The sequence below is a fragment of the Megascapheus bottae genome, chromosome 15, assembly GCF_031878675.1.
Source record: "Megascapheus bottae isolate mThoBot1 chromosome 15, mThoBot2.hap1, whole genome shotgun sequence".
NCBI classification, from domain to species: Eukaryota; Metazoa; Chordata; class Mammalia; order Rodentia; family Geomyidae; genus Megascapheus; species Megascapheus bottae.
Genome location: NC_143523.1, coordinates 33,482,658 through 33,505,574, shown reverse-complemented (window position 1 = coordinate 33,505,574; position 22,917 = coordinate 33,482,658). Strand labels below are relative to the sequence as shown.

At 32.5% G+C, this 22,917-nt stretch overlaps 1 protein-coding gene across 1 annotated transcript in view; it reads left to right on the top strand.

The window, feature by feature from the left end:
• Window positions 1-22,713, top strand: part of Pcdh15 (protocadherin related 15) — a 514,067-nt gene extending 491,354 nt beyond the window's left edge. The window contains exons 32-37 of the mRNA XM_090346943.1: window positions 1,291-1,509; window positions 4,652-4,660; window positions 5,448-5,600; window positions 7,882-7,887; window positions 20,792-20,900; window positions 21,853-22,713. Of these exons, the coding sequence (XP_090203069.1) occupies window positions 1,291-1,509; window positions 4,652-4,660; window positions 5,448-5,600; window positions 7,882-7,887; window positions 20,792-20,900; window positions 21,853-22,713 (1,357 nt within the window). The remainder of the gene's footprint in view (window positions 1-1,290; window positions 1,510-4,651; window positions 4,661-5,447; window positions 5,601-7,881; window positions 7,888-20,791; window positions 20,901-21,852) is intronic.
• Window positions 22,714-22,917: the final 204 nt, after the last annotated feature.

The window sequence follows — 22,917 nt, the reverse complement described above, 5'->3', positions numbered from 1 at the left end:
CACTTCTATTTATCAACAAAATCGTGACATTTTATATTAAGAAATAAAATTTTGAAGTATTCCCTTTATGTCTCATAGTCAAAATGACCATTAATTCAAAAGAAAAATATTAGATTTGATTATTTGTACATGTTTTCAGTAATTCTGGTTGCCAGCACAAAATATGTGTATGTCATTTTGGCTTCTATTAAATGACTGTGTTTTCTAGTTCTCTACATTATGTGATTTGTTCTTTATAAATATAAGAATTTAAATGATAAACATAACTAAATAATTACAAGAACAAAATTGCTGTGTCAATACATAATATTTATAGGGAATTACCCAAATTTTTCCAGGAATTATTTAAAAAAAGCAAACTAGATATTAACTGCACAAAGCTATGAAACAACATACTTGTGAACCCAGCCCCCACCTAGCAGAGGCAGAAGGATCAGGAAATGTAGGCCAACAAGTACTACCTAACTAGTCCCTGGTTCAAGAAGAACCCCAAACTAAGAACACAAAATAGTTATTTTGGTTCTCCTTCACAAAGCAATATCTATAGTTGAAATTATATTTGGGGGAAATATTTGCAAGACTATAGGATTATATTGACAGTAACTCCTGTAATTTGAACTACAGGAGCCTGCTTTTGACTACAAATATATCATGTAACTCTATGGATTTCATAAGTCAGAAATAATATTTTAATTTATTCATGCTTTTGCCACAAGATTAGTTTGATTGGAGAGTTGTGAATGTTGACATTTATGATGGTTTAGCAGAAATGAAATATAGAATTTGAGCTCTGTTTCATATCTCAGAATTGTTTCCAAAATTTTACAAGTGACTGCTCTCCGTCAAATCGGTATTGTAGTGTTCTCCATTTACAGAACACCCCGTAAGACACAAAGAAGCAAAATGTATGATACAATCTATATTACATTATATGATTTAGGATACTTTATTTATATAATATATAATTTAGCTAATTATAATTTACTCCATTAGATTAACATTGTATATATCACAACCTAGTTCAAAGATATAAAAATTCAGTTTTCTGTAGTCTTCTAGCATAACGAGTTATTTTTATGTGTATGTGTGTTAGTTATTATTTCTTATTGGTTATATAGATATTTGTTACAGTTTCTTGGCTTTTATGTATATTTTTCATAATAATCAGCATGAGTTGATTTTATTCAAAATATTAAGAGTTTACACAAATCCTGTCATAAATGTATTTTATATTTAAACATGCCTTTCTTCTCTAACAGCATTCATTTTGTTATTTATCTACCAATAAAGATTTTTGGATGGAAAACTACTCGATATCAATAAAGAGTTTCAGCCATATTATGGGGAAGGAGGCCGCATTCTGGAAATCCGGACTCCAGAGGCAGTAACCAGCATTAAAAAGCGAGGAGAAAGTTTAGGATACACAGAAGGGGCTTTGCTGGCTCTGGCTTTCATCATCATCCTCTGCTGTATCCCTGCCATCTTGGTGGTCTTAGTCAGCTACCGACAGTAAGTATTCAAGGATGCTTGACCTGGAGTGTTTCATAGGAACATATTCACAAACATCATCTCTCGTAGTGTAGATTGGTATTTTTGTAACCCTTTTGGGATGGTATCCTTGTTCTTATGCCAAGTCACTTTGTTCAGGAAATAACAGTGCACACGCACACTTATTTCTCATAGATGGCTCAATATGTCTATGTCTCTACTAGGTTTCTGTCTTCCTAGGATTATTATATTACAACTTGTGAGTTAATTCTTTCTTTCTTTAAGATATTCCTAAAGAAAGGTCTTAGGTATCCAGGCAAAATATAATATGTTCTCCAAGTACCACTCCTCCCACTTCCAAAGACAGGTCTGTATCCTCTCTATATTGTCAGGTTAGGTTTTCGCCAATACTATTATTTTTACTTCCACAGAGGTGGAAATCTTTGGAAAGTCAACGGTGCAGTTGTGATGGTCCATATGTTTTCCTTGTTCTTGGTTTACTTTGCTAAAGTCTATGATAGAATAACTGACAGCATATGTAAGCTGTGCAGACTTTATGCTTTTTTCTATATCCTACTACTGAACATAAGCATTTACAATATGTATATTTTAATGTTACATTTACACCATCAAGGGAAACAAGTATTATTACTTATTCTAAAAGCAATGCTAGAGATAGGTCAGGAATAGGTTGGATTTGACACTAAGAATAGGAAACTTTGTGATAGAGAGTTGTGACTTTATTTAGTTTGGGATTGTAATTATCTGACAAGTTTTCTTTCCTTTTTTTTGTTCAGAAAAAAATTATTGTGATAGTGATATACTAGGGCTAGGATTAAATAAATCAGATAAAGAGTATGTTTCTATTTGAAAAATATCACCAGGATTCCATGCTCTCCACCAGTTTTTCCCTCTCACTTTCATCCACAAAGAAAAGGAGATATTCATTTTAAATGAAATTCTAATCACAATGATTTGAAAGAAGGAGGTAGCTGTGAAGGTGATACAGAAAACAAAATAAATAGCAACTAGTTCTGATTAATCATATAAATTATTCAGGGTAACAAATGCAAGAAATAACAGTATGAATGCTGTATGATATACAGGAAAAGGAGTAAGATAGTTGTATTTAACTGTTCTTTACTATCAAAGACTGACAATTTTCATTCAAATAGAATACAGCAATAGAACTCAAATCTGCAAAAAATTTTAAATATGTTCTATCAGAAGTTATTATAAGAATATTTTCAACACAAAAGCAATATGAAGTTCCTAATATAACAATTAATTTGATATATTTGAGCTTATTCTTAAAAAATTCAATCGACACATTAACTGTAAGTCTATGAATAACCAGTACTGAATAATTTTATAAACTTTTATTAGTCTAATAATAATTTTCAAATGTATTATGTATTGCATTTATACCTTTTCATTCAGTTATTTCCTAAAGGAAGTATAGTATATCCTGCTAACTATAAAACTAGTGAGAAAAAATTCTTTGGCACCCAATGTAGCAATCAAATCTGAAGAATCATGGATATCATATTTACTAGTCTGAAATTCCACAAATATTAAGATATAGCATTTTATAGGGGAATTATTTGATAGCCTTTTGGTTAAATAATCAGATTAAAGACCATGAATTCAGTTATGTGTGGAGTTTTATAGATTATCAACATCAATAAATCTCCCTGCTGATTTATCAAAGAAAATTTCTATTATTTAAAGATTTAACATATACTTTACCTTCTGCCTTTAAATAAAGTAAGAAGAAATAGCTATCACTTTTATATTTTGACAGTTTGAAATTTTCTCTTTGGGAAAGCAGAAGCAACCATAATAGTAAATATGAAAAGATGATTCCAAGAGTGACCTCCTACAATTTTACTGAAAACAAGGGTGTAATCATGGTTTCCTGCAGGACTAAATCTTTGAATTTTCTGCTGGCCAAGTACACCAACAAGACAATTAACAATGATCTTATCACTAAACATAGAGCTCCCTATGACCCAGCAATTCCACTACTTGGCATTTACCCAACCTTCCAGAAACAAGGACATACTAAATCCACTAGCACAACAATGTTCATTGCAGCATTATTAACCATAGTAAAGATATGGAACCAACATAGATGTCCCTCAGTTGATGAGTGGATCAACAAGATGTGGTATTTGTACACAATGGAATTCTACGCTGCTGTCAGAAAGAATGACATCACCCCATTTGTTAGGAAATAGAAAGACTTAGAAAAAATCATATTAAGTGAAGTAAGCCAGAGTCAAAGGAACATAGGCTCAATGGTTTCCCTCATTTGTCATAATCAGTAGAAACCTAGGGGTCTACTAACAGAGTTTTGCAATAGAACAAAACCTAGATACATAGGCCATATAGTATGATGCTAAATGAAAGGACCTCGTGGATATGGAAACAAAAGCAACATAATGAGTGATTGTTGTCCTTAATGTACTATGTTATCTCTCATCTCTTTTGCTGTCCCTTAGTTATCTCATATTGTTACAGTATTTCACTTTGTTATCTGATATAGTGGATATATTTGTATTTAGTTATTTGAAATTGGATAGGGAAGGGGGGAAGACAAGATGAGGGGTAGGGGTGAGGGGGAGGGAAATGGGGACCAAGACATATGAAAGGGTATCAATGTATGTGAATTAATGCAGCTTCTATCTGGCAAATATAATACAACCCTTCTATTAATTACAATAAAATACATGAAAAAAATTAATATATTTAAAAAAACGATCTTATCTTCAGTGTTATATTCCTCCATTACAATTAAATGATCATGTCTTTGTGTTTAATCCATTTTTCTTATTCCATTTGGTTCATTCATTCATTTTCTGTAACAAATATTTAACAGATCCATAACAGTAATGGCACCAATACTGTGCCTCCTCCATTTTCACTTGGGCTTCCTTATCATGTCCTTAACTATGTTATGAGTTTAACCTGAAAGTTATACACAGTTTAGGGTAAGTCATGTTAAAACATTGTATGTTTAATTAGTGTAATACCTCTAATTCCTCTCTCTCTCTCTCTCTCTCTCTCTCTCTCTCTCTCTCTCTCTCTCTCTCTCTCTCTCTCTCTCTCTCTCTCTCTCTCTCTCTCTCTCTCTGTCTTTGCTCACTGCTTCCCCAAACAGGTTCAAAGTGTAAGTATAATTTTTGGTGTGCTACTCATAGTTTCATTAGTAGAAATTGTAGTTCAAGACCAAGACCATGCAGCAGGGATGTCATAGCTCTCCTGTTAGAAAGTTTTCAGTTCAAATTCTTAAGAAAAAAAGTACCTCAGAAATCCTAGTGATAGTGCAAAAATCACAGAATGTAATCTCACTTAGGTAATAGCAAACATACTGATTTTTAAATAAAATAACCTCTCAAAATAGTTGGTAAATAATCTTTTTTGTGCCTCATTTTATGTAAGAAATCCATAAAACAAGGACCAGCTACCCATCACATTTTAAATTATTTGTTAATTGACTTCTAAAAATAGACATTTATAGGATAAAAAAACTGATAATCATTAGAAGTGTGATTGTTAATTCAGTATGTCCATGTTATTTATATCTTCAAGCACAGTTAATTCCTTTGTGGCAATGGTTAAAAATTGCTTTCCTCCTAGCGTTTAAAAATATGTGACATATATAGTGTTCCTATTATGAAAGAATGGAACCCCAAAACTTATTTATGCTCTCTGACTATGAGCTTAATATTACCGTTTAGTTTAATTAACTTGTGCTTCCTTCATTGAGTCGACACGGCAGAGAACAGTTGCAAGGAAATGATCCCCAGAGAAGATGACTTTTGTCAGTTTAGCTCTACAAATACTGGTTTTAGTGGGTGTCTCCGAAAAATGAACCTCCACTCTTCAAAGATAGCTAGTTAATACGTGTAAGATTTGTACAATGAATTTTACAAGACAACCTTACTTTACCCAAGACGCCAGGCTGAGTGCACCAAGACAGCACGAATTCAGTCTGCAATGCCTGCAGCCAAGCCAGCAGCTCCCACACCTGCTCCTGTGGCCGCGCCCCCGCCCCCACCCCCGCCCCCAGGTGCGCATCTCTATGAAGAACTGGGAGATAGTACCATGTAAGTACAGTTTTCAGTACATGGGGTTTAACAGATCCCATAGGGAACCGGTAGTTTCGCCTAGTGGTAGTGTACTTGTCTAGCATGCGCACAGACCCGGGTTCGATTCCTTTGTACCACATACATAAAAAAACAGTTGGAAGTGGTGTTATGGCTTAAATGGTAGAGCTCTAGCCCAAGGACAGTGCTCAGGTTCTGGGACAGGCAAAAGGGGGGAAAAAAAGAAAAGAGAGAGAAAAAAAATGCCATGGGCTGAATTTAACTCAAACCTGATGTAAAAAAAAAAACAAAAACAAAAACCAAGCTGCTTATTGGATTGCATTTTGAAGATGAAAAAGAGGTAAAAATGAAAACCCAGGTGATTTTGAAATTAATAGAAAAAAAAGAGATAGAAAAGAAAGCAGTACTCAAGTGATTACTTGAGGATACAATTGTAGAGCTATAGTCGGGGTATTACCTTTAATCAGCCCACTTATGAGGTCATAAGACAATTTTCTAAAAAACAATAAGTAGATTCTGGAAATGGTATATTTTCTCGTAGGAGGTAAGAAGAAAGCATAGACATAAATTTTCATTCTTAATTTGAGATTCAAGACAATTGCTATTTAGTAATGAGAACAAAATATAGCTTAACTCATGGATGTTTCGTGGATACTGTTTTAGTATAGTACACCCTATTTTAATTAAAATCTGATAAAACTCAAGAAATTCAAGAACTAAATGGCTAACACCCATTTCATTGCTACTGACAGTCATCTATAATTTCTTACAATTCTACCTACACTATGTGGGATTTCTAACTAACTCATTTTAAGCCATGTATTTTGTAAGAAACTATTAATTTGTTGTCATATCAAAATTTTCTATCAAATGATCCTATTTACATAATCAAGTTCCTTCTTGCAGTGTTTAGTTTATCTGTATTTTAAAAGCTACTGAATTTTACAGCCTACTATGTGAAATGAGGAAAATATATGAAAATTAAAATTAATTAAATTATATTCAGAAAAATTGTCTATTAACTAGAGTTTAGCTAAGAAAGTGACTAAAATATACCTGTGATACTTGTATTTACTAGCAAAACAAGCCTTAAAACTCCTGAAACTCCCTTTATACAGGATGGTCAGTTTAAACAGATATACTGATGTTTATATGCCATATTAATAATATCGAACATACACTTTTTTAAATACTAATAAAATTATATTTATGCTATTTTAGTGACAAAAATTAGCAAAGTAGAATTTGAAACATAGCATACTGTTTCTGCAATAATAATACAGAATCATTCTTTAATCATATACTTTTTTACTTTTCCCTAAGTTGAAAATAATGATCAGTCTTTGACTTATTGCTGAATTAGGAATTGAGCCAATATATTTGATTCTCTTTGGTTATGTTGCCTACCACTGGCAAAACGTTTTAGAAAATAAAGTAGAAAGGTAAGTGTATCATCAACATAGGAGAGCAATGAAGGACATATGTTCATTTTAACAAAATCAGGTATATTGTAACATCACTTGGAAGCAATATAGTTTGATGATGGTAATTTGCACGTAACACCATATAAAAGACTAATTTGAAAAATTGTAATAAAACTAAGTAGAAGGTCTGAGGTTATATGCTGAAAGATTTTAAGTTCTATATGTCAGATTATCTTTTTTAAAGAAATTATCTTGTATTTTTTATTCAAAAAAAGAAATGTTTACGCACTCAAAAATATTGTAGGGATTCTTATTCATTGTAACAAATGAACTAGTTTCAAATGAGTTGTGACTTAAAAAGAAGAAAATCAAAGGCAATTTTGGAAATAAATCTTCAAAAGTTATTTGTAACAAAATACATAATTTACTTCTCTGAAATATTGATCGTAGTAACTACTCATTCACTTTTCCAAAATAATATATATCTTCTTTATTAATCCATATGCAAGAAACTGGATTTCATAGTTAGAACTAGAATCAATTCTTAGATATATATATAAAATTGTTTCGAGATTGAATTAGCTAGGTTTCACTGAAGGAAATTTTACATAGAGATTATGATAAGTAATTTCATGTGATAATACACTCTAATACATCTTATACAGTTATATAAAAATACTGGTAAATATCATAATGAATAAACATGAAGAAATCTTAAACGTACATTATCTTTCTTGGGTACACATATTGTTTAAAGCAACTTTCTGTTAGTATTTTCATAGTCATAGCCAATTAATTATAGTTAAAACTTTTCTTTTCTATCACATGTTTTCTCTTTCTCACCTGTGGATACATAGGCATAAGTAAGTAATTAATATTATTCTCATACAAGGACAGAATTAAAATGTAACAGAATAGACTATATGCTGTTTTAATGTATATAAATTAATCATATTTTGCTGTGGGATCATTTGCTTTTATCATCCATGTGTCTTGATATGGCATGAACCTAAAATCAATATTCCAGAACAGTATTTGGCTTGCCAAAAAACAAATTCAAACTTTTATGATAAATAAACAGACAGGTAGATGATAAATAGATAATATATGATGGTTAGATCTTTCTTTGGATCGTATGTGATACATTAGACCACAAGTAAAATCATTTTAAACAATAGCCATGTACTGTCAAGTTAGATGATTTTTTGATTTATTTTAAAATAAAATAAATCTCAGGAAAGCTAGAAATACTTTCTTATTTCTAGCTATCTAGTTATCTAGATTCTAGAGTCTTTATAGGGCCTAATACTACAGGTAAACTTAGGACATATTTTTCTTTTAAATATTTTTGCCAAATGATAAATTGTCAACTGTAATTCACTATGTAATTTTACTTAACTTTTACTATTACCTTAATTTTTCAATATTCCTCTATCTTTTCCATACAATTTATATGCTTTTTTAATTTTATTCCTTCTGGGTGAGCAAATATTAAGTTATTATTAAAGTTGACTTCATTTGTGTTGTTTGACTTTTTCCACTTTAATTATACCTCAAGGATACTTAAGATTCATTATCCATGCATAAGACAATCTTCCAATGACACCAAAGCAATGTTATTTTAATGTAAACATTTTCATTAAAGATGAGTCTTGACTAAAAATTGAGCCAGATCAGATTTCAAGGAAACATTAACAATCCTTGTGTCAATTTATATGACTTATGATGGGGAACTAAATTGTATTAAGCAGAAAACTTAAGCTTTAGCAACAAAAAGTCTGTTCAGACTTGTGTGAAGTCAATTTCTTAATTATATTTTTAAACTCTGTCAGAACTCTCCCTTCTGACTTTGGGGACTAGAATTCTCTTAAATAGAATACCCTTTTCTGTATTCTCTTGCAAGCTTAAGTCCCAGATCAGAAAGTACTTTTAGCTCTGGACAGAATTCCTGAGATGAGTGAGATATAATAGGAAGGTAACTGAGATACAACCAAGAACTTTTATGCCTAACAGTACTACTCTGAGTAATTTCAAGCAAGGCAGATAATATGAAATCAAAGGCTACGATGCTTGCTTGCCCGTTGGAGAATGGAGATTGATACATGAATTAACTCCGAGTGTGTGTGCATGCCTATTTTGCTGTGTTTAATTAACTGGGGATAAAAAGAAATCTAGAGATTGACCTGATTTTTAAATGAAAATCTCTAATGCTAATCACACCTTGCAAAGTTTTCCTGCTTAAGATAGATAGATAGATAGATAGATAGATAGATAGATAGATAGATAGATAGATGATAGATAGGAGAGAGAGACACAGAGAGAGAATAGGGACACAAAAATGTGTTTTATTTCAGATTAGTATTATTGGGCCTTTTTTAAATTTTCAAGTAGTAAGAACCATAAAACATCTTTCTCATGAAAATTATATTACAACCTGTTTCCTTACGTTTCATTATCTTCTTTTCTTTCAAGTCTTTTCCTTCTCTACCATTTTGAACAAAGCAGGGGAATTAACTCAGTCTCAGAAGACAGGAAAAGACAGCAAGTTGTGATGCCATTTTCTCCCCGTACCATTGAGGCACCCAAGCCAGATCCTGTAGATGGATCACTCAAGAACCATCAACTTAATCCTGCAAGAAAACTCACATTTCTTTCTGACGAGGAAGACTTAAGTGCCCATAATACCCTTTATAATGAAACTATAGAACAAAGATCAGCAAATTCAGACATTTCCCTAAGAACAGGTTTTGAAGACTCAGGTTTACTCAAATCACAACTCAAGAGCCAATCTCTCAGGGGCCCAAGAGAAAAGATTCAGAGGATGTGGAAACAGCCAGTCAGCTTACCTAGGAGACTGATGTGTAAAGATCCACACAGAACAGAAATCATAGACCTAGTGAACTTGCAGAGCACAAGGCAAAATCCTGAATATGAAAGCCTTGAGATGTATCCAAGGAAGAAAGGTAGCAGCAACCCTCTATGCACAACAGAAGAGGTAAACTTGACCGAGAAAAACATAAAACACAGAGAAACACTGAGTGTCCAAGGTACCGAACAGCCGAAATGTTTATCTTCAGACTCCTCCTTTTCCTCTTCTTGGTCTCACTTCTCATTCTCTACTTTGCCAACTATTTCAAGAACTGTGGAGCCCAAATCAGAACCTAGTATCATCACTTCTCCTGCTGGCTCTTGCTTGGAACTTTGTCCTGTGAGGACTTGTGCTTCAAATATTCTAGACTTCAAGAGAGACACACCCACGTGTATACCAGATGTTGAAATGAGAAAGACTCTTTTTGAAAATCCTTCCTACGTACCTAACATCCCTTTAACTTCTCCCCATCCTTCCCCGCCTCCTCACACAGACCCTCCTCTAGTCCTCACTCCTTACTCTCTTTCACTTTCTACTCCTCCTCCTCCGACATCACATCTCTCATTTTCTGTTCCTACTTCTACTCCCCTAACTACTTCTCCTTTACTTCCCCTACATTCACTTCCTGTTCTTCCTTTATCCCTTCCTCATCTTCCTCGTCCACTGCCTTCTGCAGCTGCAGGTCTAACCACAGAGAATAGTTGTATATCAGCTGTTAGATGTACTACCAGTATCACAACTGCCATGGAAATTAAACCTTCTACTACAGAGCTTCTCACAACAAAACCAATGTGCAATGCAGACATTCAAAGACAGCACAAAAGCATCTTCAAACATATTAAAAACCTAGCCGAACTTGAAAAGTCAGTATCTAACATGTGCAGTCAAATAGAGAAAAACTATTCACTCACAAAAATCTCAGCACCTCTAAAGGGTTGCCCTTCAGAGAAAGCAAATATGGAAATGACACCTGAGCAAAAACAAGAGAATTTGGGCAGTGTTTTCGAGGGTGGTGAAACACAATCTCACACTCAGTCTACTTCACTGTAATGTTACTTTTCCAATCTTAACCTGGCAAATCTTTTATTGACCATAGTCTTCAAGTTGAACATCAAATTTGAACATCAAGGAAGACTCCACTGTCTTACCCCAAACTTGGTGCAATGCTGTTTTCTTCACATTTTTTTTAATTTAAAAGATTATTAACATCATCACCACTAACTTACATAGTAGATTTACCTTAACTCTTTAAACTACCAAATAGCATTATTTATCCTACAATTATTTTAAAAGTAAGTAATTTTAATCTATTTTTAATGGGGGAGTTATGGGCATCAAAGTCAGTTATTCAACTTAAACCAAAGGCTTGTTTATCATGTTGGTGCAGTGATTTTACTTTTCCTTTTATATAGTAGTTTTAAACAATGATTTAGAAGAAATCAGACTATTGTCACTACGCTAAAAGTGATAACCTAGATTTTATTTTCTTGAAGACTGTGTATTAGATAAGATGGAATACTTACAAAGTAAGATGTTGTGTACCTAGAGTTCTAGGGAATGACAGAAGACAGGGTTTGTTCTGTTTTGTTTTGTTTTCCAAAATAAACCCAGGTGCTAGAGTATGTCGCCATCTGTTTTCTTACTAAAACATTCTTTACTCTGGCTTGTTTTTATACTGCTAATACATTTATAGGTCTGAGAAATCCTTTGCCTTTTTTGTTTCAGTTGCTGTCCAACTCTAGTATTTCTCCTTCTCTTTTCTCTTTTGTTGTTTATAACTAAAATAAATCTCAAATTGTTGACTTTTGTAAGCCATTTCATTTTTCCCACAGGTATTGAAAGTCCTAATTTATATTGCTTTTTCACATTATTACAACTCCTTAATTTTGCATTTATGGGATTCTCCTCCAAAAGACAATACTTACATCCATTTTAAGAGGTTTAATACACAACTTTCATAAAAATCAAGAATTGCAGTTGTTTAATGGCCACCGATGGCCTTTGCTTCCTCCAGTAGGCAAGGCAGACAAAAAATTATGTGACTAGAAGAAATTTATGTAGTTGTAGTAGTAGTGTTAGCATCTTAGAACTTAACTTTTGTTCTTAACAACATTCTAAGTATCACTATTTTCCCACATCCATCCTGAAACTTATTCATGGAACTAAGCTTGCTTAGATCAATTGCAAAATGGATACCTATGGGCATGATATTATATAATTATTCATACATATCAAAGATGATGTAAAATATAATACCATCAAGTTATGATTTCGTTTTTCTCATGAAACACATAGAATAAATTTTGCTATATGGAAATCCTCAATGTGAGTACAAGCACAATTGTATGTTTACATCCAGACTTTTTATAAAATAGAATATATAGAAAAATTACAGTTACAGATTATATTTAGTGACTATTCCAACAAAATAGCAGATGATCACAAATAAACTAAGAATATCATCAGCAGCTCTGTTGTACATTTTAAGTAGCAGAAAGTTTCCTGAAATTTCCAGGCAAAACTGGAGTTTGATAATTACATCTCCAAGTATAGTCATACAGGTGGGAGCTCTACAATGTGTCATTTCAAAGATTTGCTTAGATTATTTATTTTGCAACATGTATTCAAGCTTTTAATCTGACATTCTTAATTAATGAGATCAGATACAAAAACAATCTGTGAGTCTAATTATTTCCATTAGCCCATCTGCTTCCAATTCTTCTCATTCAGATCAAGAGTAATTTCTTTTTGGGGGTCCTTGAACATGACTTTTTTTCTCTCTTTCACTGAAAAACTTCAGTTGGAGTTTTTGTTGGCAGCGGGTCATATGCATGAGAACTTGTGCTATTTGGAGGACTCTGACAAGGTATTATTCACAACTGTGTGAGACTTTAATGTGAATGTGTATTTTTTAAGCTGATTTCTACAACCTTTCTGCAAATGTGAAACTTAGAATTCATTAACAACAAACTACACAGATATAAAATATTTTTGTATAAGTACTCATTGCACTATGGAGTTGTTACACTGAGCCTTTCTATACCATTTGAATTGTGACTGTATATTCCCAAATTTTTATTTTATATATTAAAAATGAAACCATCCTACAAGTTTTTATTGACTACAGTTTTTTTTAATTTTCAGATTATATTTGGAGTTTTCTAACTTTATAATAAATCCATTATAAAATCTTCCATATGAGTCTTATAAATATTAATGAAATATAGAAGTTGAAACATCCTTTCATGCTCAGTTGCAGCCCCTACAAAGTGAGGACCAGTTGCTAAGAAAAGAATACTATAGGGCTGGGAGTTTGGTCTAGTGATAGAGTGCTTGTCTAGCATGCACAAAGACCTGGGTTCAATTGCTTGCTACCACATATTTAGAAAAAGCTGGGAGTGGTATTGTGGCTCAAGCAGTAGAGTTCTAGCCTTGAGAAAGCGCAAGGTCAGTGCTTATGCCTGGAGTTCAAGCCCAGGATTGGCAAAAAAAAAAAAAGAATACTTTATGCATTTGTTAAGTTTTCTTCAATACATAATGGTTGATTTTATACTTCATGTGCAATATAATAAAGATAACTATATTTTCATTACTGAAAGTAAGCAGAGTACACACATTCAATGGAAAATTAATAATTAATATACATTTGACTAGAGCTACATCAAATATGCACTTAAATGATTTTGATAGTTTTATAGCCAATTTGGAAATAACAAAGAGAATGATAAACAATAATTCTGTCACAAATATTTCTGCCTTTGAACTACAACAAGCAACATAAATAACCAATGAAAGTAAGGGGCACTATTAGGGATAATGGAAACAGTATGGTTAAATATATTAATTTAAAAATGTTGACACTTATATAAAATAATGTTCACTAAACAACTAAATATCATACAAAACAAAGTATGTGTGATAGGATATGTTTTATATTATGTGCGTGACTCAACTGTCATTGTTAAAATTTACAGAAGAATTTTCAGTGGCTTTGAAAGAGAATTTGAGTAACAATTAAATAGGTCCAAAATGTATCATTCCTCAAAGTACTGGAAGAAATGTGTAAGAACGCTAAAATTCAATGTCAAATTGTAGATAGAATTTAATATCACTATACTACTGTCTATGCTACCAACAGTTTCACTGAGTAATTTACTATTTTAATGTGCTGTTAAATAAATAGATTTATTTATCTATGAGAACTACAGTTGTAAAAAGTATTTTAGAGATTAGATTATTTGATTTTATAAATGATAATTATTTATAAAATTCTTCACTGCATATGTTTTATATTAATTCCACATAGGATGATCAAAAATAAAGCTTTAATACGTTAGGTCAACACTTTCAGTCATAAGGAATAGAAAATTACATAAATGATTGGCATTGAATATGATATACTCTCTTTTCCTATCAAGTTCAGTCAAATATTACACCATCATTTACATAAACTTTAGTGTATTGTGTTTTCAATGTTTGACTATTGTTTTAAAATCTTCACTTTCATTCTAGTAATGTAATTCACACTGAAAGATAGCTAATATTTTTCACACTCTCCTTGCAGTATCATTGCTAATATAAACAGTATGATCACTTGGATTTATATATTTTAGTTGTATACTTACATTTTAGCCAGTACTTATTGCATTGTTTGTGTAAGAAATAGTTTTTCCCAATTAATATTTTATGCTTCAAGAGGTATATCACACAGAGATAATATAGAATATTCTATCCTAATGAAGCATGAGAGCATCAAAGCACATTATAAAGTATTTTGATAAAATAGGCTTTGTGATTGTTTACATGAAATGAGGCTGTGCTTTAAATTGTTGTTCTTAACTCAGACATAAACTTGATCAGTATTCCTAAACTTATAAAATATACCTTTCACTGAGACAGTTTTTTTCAGTGAAAATCATCTTGTTTTTACTCAAAATATTTTAAATGGCCCTCATCTTATAGGATTACCTAGTCTTCAATTCCAGTGTATTTAATTCTGATTTCTTTATTTCTGCCTTTCAGGAGAGATTATGCATCAGAGGTAAGGGCTTTGAGGTACTCTGTTAAAAAAGCTTACAAGGAAATTACTTACATAAAAGGTAGAACTAATAAACTTTCTTTTAAAACTACATGACTTTCCCCTTATTCAATCGAAACTTTGCTATTTCTTTTTTTTCCTGTATCCTCTATGTTTTGGGATTTTAAGTCAAATCTATTGCTTAATAGTCCAGGATAAATTTCTTTGGTCCTAGATCACAATTATTCATTAATGTAATATTCTTCTAATTTTTGTTTTTCAATTACATAAGTATGATTTAGAAACTGTAGGATAACTTTTTTTACTTTTCTAACTGCCTAGTTACTCTAGTAAATCTTGACAATAAAATAGTTTGTTTAATTTCAGAGTAACTAGAAGCTTCTGAAATATTGTTATTTTTTAAAAAAGGAAAACTCTGGGATTTCTATCTTGTTATTGTGACTCCTTATCTGCAGAAAAGATAGTGTATATCCTAATATTCTTTAGCTTGATATATTGACAATTGATTCACTGAGTGCTCAGTTTTGTTTACCATTCAGTTTTTCAGCCAAGAAAGGGAAAAAAAAAGATACATGACATTTGGCTTGTAATTTAAAAAGCAAAAGTTCTAGATTATAAAGGAGCCAAATTGAATGCTTACCTGCATACTTGTTTTTCTGTGATGAACTAAATATTCAACAGATGCTATCAGGGCATTTTGACCTTCAGTGTCTTTTCCTCTTAAATAAATACCATCATTATGCCAACTCACTAGCAGCTCTGTCATAATAATAATTACCACCATGTTTTACATATGTTCTTGAACACATTAAAAGTGTATTATTTGTTTGTATTATTCTTCCCAAAGGAATGGGAAGATTATTATTATTGAAGAACAAATAGGACAATGAAAAGAAAAGTTAAACCTTTAAAAATAATTATATATTATATAATTACATATATATTTAAAGGTATTTTTGAAGCATAAATAATTGTCCTCTGAAGTGTAAAAGATCTTTGCAGAATTTTGTTTATTAAGGGTATTCAATTTGATGGATCTAAGATAGTAATAAAACCAAAACAAAAGTATTATTTGTAACTATAATTTGTTATAAAGGATTATCACAAATACTTTTTCTTTTCTTTTTTGGTATTGGCTATATTTGTATCTGTAGCATGATTAATGAAGCATAATCTCACACTAATCAGTTTTAAGCTGTTGCATTTTTTTCCTTCTTCACTCTTTAATGTTCTGTACTTTCCAGTGAAATTATTTTCTAAAACTTCTTTTTTCTATTTTAATTTCCTTTGGTAGCATCAACAACTGCTGAGGCCTTCTCTTCTTAAACCTGAGGTATTGATTTTCATTTTATTTTCAACTTCACTAAATCTTTCAATAATTTCATTTGACCTTCCTTCTTTTATGTCTATCCATCTTATAAAGAGACAGAGTAGGAGGGAGGAAGGAAGAGAAAATGTTGTTTTCAAATTGATTAATAAAGAAAATACTCCAAATATTAAGCCTTATCAGTCTATATTCAGGAGACTGAAAACAGGAGAATTAAAACTAGAGGAGAGCCACAACATAAAGTTCATGAGATTCCTTTCTTAGTTGGTAGGGAATATTGTGGTGTGTGCGTGACATAAATTTTGAGATTAGGAACAGAGCAATTCAAAGCAAACATGTTTAGAAGAGTCCAACTCTACAGATAATTTTTGAACTAGTAGCACATACCTACTAACTCCAGAGATGGAATGAAACCTAACTAGGATGATTATAGTCTAAGTGAGACAAGCATGACACCCTGAGTTCAACTCAGGTATGGTCAACATATATTATCTATCTATCGATCTATCTATCTATCTATCTATCTATCTATCTATCTATCTATCTATCTGAGATAGATATATTTTATATAGATATATCTATATCTCTATAGATACATTACTTCCTAATTGCTCAAATTCTAAATTTACAGCTTTGTTGTCTGGAAAGTAGACAGATAGGTCTTTTAAAATTAAACTATCCTGGGCCAGGAGGTTAGCCTAGTGGTAGAGTGCTTGCCTAGCATGCACAAAGACCCGGGTTAGATTCCTCAGTAGCACATACATAGAAAAAAAAGCCGGAAGTGATGCTGAGGCTCAAGTGGTAGAGCTCTAGCCTTGAGAAAGTCTAAGGACAGTGCTCAGGCCCTGAGCTCAAACCCAGGACTGGCAACAACAACAACAACAAAAACTACCATTGGAATGAAATGGCTTATAAACTTTGTCAGTAGTTATTTTTCCTAATATTTCCTCAGCATGCTTAAATTCAGGCTTAGATTAGGCAAAGCATGAATGAAGAATGTCAACATCTTTCCAAATTCCTAATACTGCCTTATGGCATATTGGTATTTTAAACTGCCTAATAAATGGCATATCCTCATGCTGTGGCAGGTTTTTATAGTTACCTAATAAATGCATAATTTATGGTGTATCAATACGGCTAAAGTTCTATATTGCTAAAATAATAATTTTAAATTTGTGATATATTGAGCAAATTTTATTTTTCATTGTTGAGAGGGTCTTGCTATGTAGGTCAGACTGGCATTGAACTCACAATATGCCTAAATCAGCCTCTCAAGTGCTAGGAATACAGGTGTACATTACCATGGGTAGTCTGTCTTTATGAGCTTCATTTACAAACATTTAATTGATGCTATTAAAGAATAAAATCTTTTCTTTACCAAAGTGAAGCATTTTATTAGAATCTGGAGTTATAAGGAAGTTCAAGTTTTATGAGCTTCTAAACAAAATTGTTATGAAGAAGCCGTCTTATAGCACTGAATCAGAATAATCACATTTAAAGTCTGAATGAAGATTACTAGATATGTGACCCTTGTCAAGCTATACATCTTCCTGCACATGAATTTTATTCTAAACACATTTAATTCTAAAAGTGTTGCAAGTAATATTTAATATATGTTTCTTGCTTAGCAATTGGAACGCAGAAGAAAGTTGTCCAGAAAATGAAAGTTGCAATAGTTATTTCTTTGCATAAGCTGGGAATGTTTCTAAGATTCAAAGTCAGTTTTATCCTGTTTGTGTAAACAGCAGCAAAAAATGAATTTTGAAAATAATAGATTCCATTTGATAATCTCATGAAATTTCTTTTTCTGTGGTATTTTATAGTTTTATTTTTAAAAAGTCAGATTTTCCAACTAAGAACAAATCATTAGAGTCAAAGTGGTGTGACAAAATGAGGCAGTATTTCATGTTTTATTTAAGCTAACTTACCTTTAAAAGAGAGGTGTATATAATTTACCTCTAGTACCATTGCTAGACAAGTTCTACCATTTGAAAAATTAATCACATCTCCAGGATTTTAAGAAAGATTGTTTTTCTGTTTGTTTCCCTGCTAGTATACATCATGGCTAGTTATTTTCAAAGTTTTAGTTATTTGTGTAAGTTTAAATATTTTTAACATCATGGAGTACTCAGAAATTGGTTTACAAAGTCTCTGGAAAATGCAATTTTCTGGTAATATACTAGAAGAGGAGCAAGATTGTAAAGTTCGATGACTTTAAAATTTCATGAACTAGTATAAATAATAATTAGATAAAAATAAAAGTACATAGGTGGCAGATTCCAAAGTGATTGTGGATATAGCCACAGAGCACTGTGTCTGGTGGTACAGTGTCAACCAGGAGTTCTTATATTGTATGGCACAAAGCTATACCATTAACTACTAGACTCATGACTTTTGGAAATATTATCCTACTGTCACAAAAACTTTCTTGATGGCATTTTCTGATTAAGATTGATTTGACAGAAAAGTTAATCTAAAAGATTAAATGATGTTGGACACCCCATCTCTGTCATTCAGTTTATGCATTTCCACACTCAAACTTCAGAGGACAGAGATTTTTTTCTTAACACATAGAATGTCTGTTTTAACAGTGTTAATTCTCATAAATAGTAGATACCTATGTGTAGGGAACATCTGGCCTGGCCTGCTGGCCACCTAAGGCCAATTAAGGCCTGAAAAATATTTTCTAGAGGAAAGGACTGACATGTTTGCTTCTCAGTCCACTGCATGTGATCCAGATATCTGTAATAATAATTTCCTGTGGCCCACATAGGATGTTGTAAATGTCCAAATGGCTTTTAGCAGGAAACAGGCTCCCCAAATGGATTCTTGTGGCTACCTTTAGTTTTCCCCTCTCTTCCTCCATTGCAAATAGAACAGAGTTAATATTTAGTATTTAATCTGCTTAACGTATTAAAATAGAATTCATCAAAGAAACATAAAGAAATCAGATTTACTAGGTATTGGAAAGTGTGTTCTTTGATGTACCTTAGGAAAAGAATTTTTAACTGTATTGTTTGTCTTTTATTGGTAATGACGATGAAACCCAGGGCATTGCACTTGCTAGGCAAGTTCTTTGACACTGAGCTACTTCCCAGCCCCAAGATGCTTTTATGTGTAGGGGAAACTTTTACAAAATAATTAGCTTGAGTTTAATTGTAGAAATGTTAGTAAGATCTCTACTCAAATTATTTACAAAAGAACTGAAAATATTAAATCTGAGTTTAGTATTTGATATCTTAATATGTAAATACCCTTGAGAGTTATCATGCATTAACACAAAATCTCAATTAACCAATAAATCATTTCTATTTGGTGATCTCATTAAAATAATTTTAAAGGATGCAAAAAACCTATTAGAGTAAAAAATTAATGTCATGATTTTCTTCAGTGTTAGTTTATAAATTTAGTTATAGTTACATTCTAACTTTTTTCTTGTATTTTAATAGTTATACAAAAGCAAACAAAAACTTTAATAGGTCATCATTAGTAAAAAGCAATCTTGTTAACTAAGATCTAATCATTTTATCTTTTTGTAAAGTCATTGCAGTCAGAGAAAAAAAATTAAGTGTATTTGACTAACATTATTACCAAAATTACTTTGACAGGAATATTGGGAATCATTTGACTGTAGGTATGAAAATCTTACTTTGAGGTGAAATACAATAAGAACTTGTTTATAAATGCATTTCTCTTTTTGAACAATAGGAGTTATCCATGGAGTCTGGGATTGATCCTGGCCAGGAATATGGACAAGATTATTACAGTTATGAGCATGGGTACATCTTCACACTTTTTACTCAGAATCTTATAATTTATGATGCATTATTAATTTGAACGCTATGATCACACTTATTTTAAAAAGAAATTAAAAAGCTAGATGTATCTAGCTTTCATTTCAGTCAACTTATAGCCATATTTTTAAATATTAATATTGATAACATTTCTACAAACTTGGTAAACTTATTTTAAATTATTTAAAGGGAAAATAGAAGTCGAATATATTTGCTCAATTCCTAAATTCACCATTTTTACATGGTAGGCAAGACACTTTATCCAACCAGTATTCCTGAAATGTGTCTAAAAGGTATAAGAAACAGAAAATATTCTTCAATGTACATATATAGTAATATTTCAGAGGCTATGCACACTCACATGTTCATCTCTCTATATACATATATATGCTTTTTGTTCTGACCTATTATACTTTTAGAAATAACTTACTTTTATATTTTGGTTTCTTCATTTAATTAGGATGCATTATTCCTTTCTTTTCCCTCATTTTAGCCTCTCCCAAAATTTAGATGTGAAATAACTCCACTTTTCAGGGTACCATTATGGCAAACATCTTTGGATCTCAGGTAGTAGATATTGTCCAGCAGATCATTAATTAATTTTAAGGAACTTAACAGATGCTGAATGAAACATCTATTGATTAAATGATGAAGAAAAAAAAAAAGAGACAGAAACCATTCACGGTAGATTCTACCCTGAAACTATGAAAGCCTGTTTAAGTTTTAAGTTTCATTACAGGTATGAAATGCCTCAATATGGAAGTCGTCGCAGGTTGCTGCCCCCTGCTGGACAGGAGGAATATGGTGAGGTGGTTGGTGAAGCTGAGGAAGAATATGAAGAGGAAGAGGTAAATAGAATTTCTACTTTTTTAAACAAGGTAGTAAAGAATAACATTTTATATCCTATATTTGGAGAATGGGCTAGAAAATCTGAGAAATGATACCTACCATTTGTTTTTTATAGACTTTCAACCATGGCCAATGCTGGCCACATCCCTGGTCTACGGGAGGGAATTAATTTAAAATAGTTTAGTAGTTCCTCTTCTTTAAAATGTCAAGCAACTATGAAAGGGTGAAATAAATTTTGCTTTCTAGAATTTGAAATGTTGCTATAAAGATAGTATCATGATCAAATATACCAAAAAATTACATAGTACAGTATCTATTTTGTCTCTCTGCTCCCTACAAATATAATAGTGAAATGTATAGTCAATTAATTTCATTCATCAGGGAAGGATGAATATTTAACCAATATTTTGAAGACATTCTGTAATTCATATTTGAATTAACATTACTTATTTTAGTTGAATTCTTTGCACTTGGCCTGCAAAATAATTTGGCAATTTGTTTTCACTAAAACTAACAAATATGAAACCACTAAAAATATCTATGTGGTTTTATCCTGTTCAAAACTTAAGAAATTAGCAGAAACTAACATTTCACATAACTTTCAGATAAACTAGCATATTTACATGAGTTAAAAATTATTTCCTGAACTTTAGCAAAAGTTAATGTACAAAGCTATCTGCCAAAATCTAAAAATTAGCAATGATTTTTTCTAGATGTTCGATAGAAAAGCAATTCTAAATAGTATGAAAGAAGAAAAATCATAAGATTTCTGTATTATAAATTTTAGAGAAAGCAACTTACTTTGTTAGTCACCATCTTTCTACACAAACTAGATTGTGATTGCTTTCTGAATAATATTTTCATCGTGAAGATTAATAACTTGCATAGGACAAGGCCATGGGGTGACTACGGTTAAGATAAATCTTCAATTACATTTTTCACAATTTTCAGGAGAAGCCAAAGAAAATTAAACCAAAAATCGAAGTTAGAGAGCCTAGTGAGGAGGAAGTAGTTGTAACTGTTGAAAAGCCACCACCAGCAGAACCTACATACACAACATGGAAGAGGGCCAAGATATTCCCAATGATACTTAAGAAAGTTAGAGGACTAGCTGAGAAAAGAGGCATCACTGACTTGGAAGGGGAAGAGTGGCAGAGACGCCTTGAGGAAGAAGATAAGGATTACTTGAGACTAACTCTAGATCAAGAGGAAGCTACAGAAAGCACAGTAGAATCAGAAGAGGAATCCTCAAGTGATTATACAGAATACAGTGAAGAGGAATCTGAGTTCAGCGAGTCTGAGACCACAGAAGAGGAATCAGAATCAGAGACTCCCTCTGAGGAGGAGGTGGAGGAGAGCTCCACCCCCGAATCCGAAGAAGAGTCGGAATCCACCGAGTCAGAAGGAGAAAAGGCAAGAAAAAACATAGTGCTGGCACGAAGAAGGCCTGTTGAAGAGGAGGTCAAGAAAGTCAAAGGCAAAAAGGAGGAACCACCTGAAGAGCTAGAAGAAGAGCCTCCAGGGGCAGAAGAAGAGCACCCAGAAGAAGAAAGTGAATTAGCCCCTATGGAAGAATCTACAGACTTTGAAGGTCAAGATGTGCCTGAGGAGGGCAGTGCTGAATCAGCTTCAATGGAAGGAGTGGTAGAGAGTGAAGAGGAATCAGAATTAGGCAGTAGTAGTTCCAGTAGTAGTGAAAGTCAGACAGGTGGCCCATGGGGTTTTCAGGTGCCAGATTATGGCAGGACCAAGAATGCAAACCAACAGAAGTCTCCAGCAGCGAACTCTGAAGGTTATAACACAGCACTTTGAAAGAGATCACAGTAGGTGGGAGTTTTGCAGTGATGAGTGTTCCTGTGTGCAGTGCCTTTTCTGTGTTCTCTGAGGTGACTTTTTCTTTTGCCTGTCCTGGGCCTTGAACTCGGGGCCTGAGCATTATCCTTGAGTTAGCTCAAGTCTAGAGCTCTACCACTTGTGCCACAGCACCACTTCCAGCTTTTTCTATCTACGTGGCAC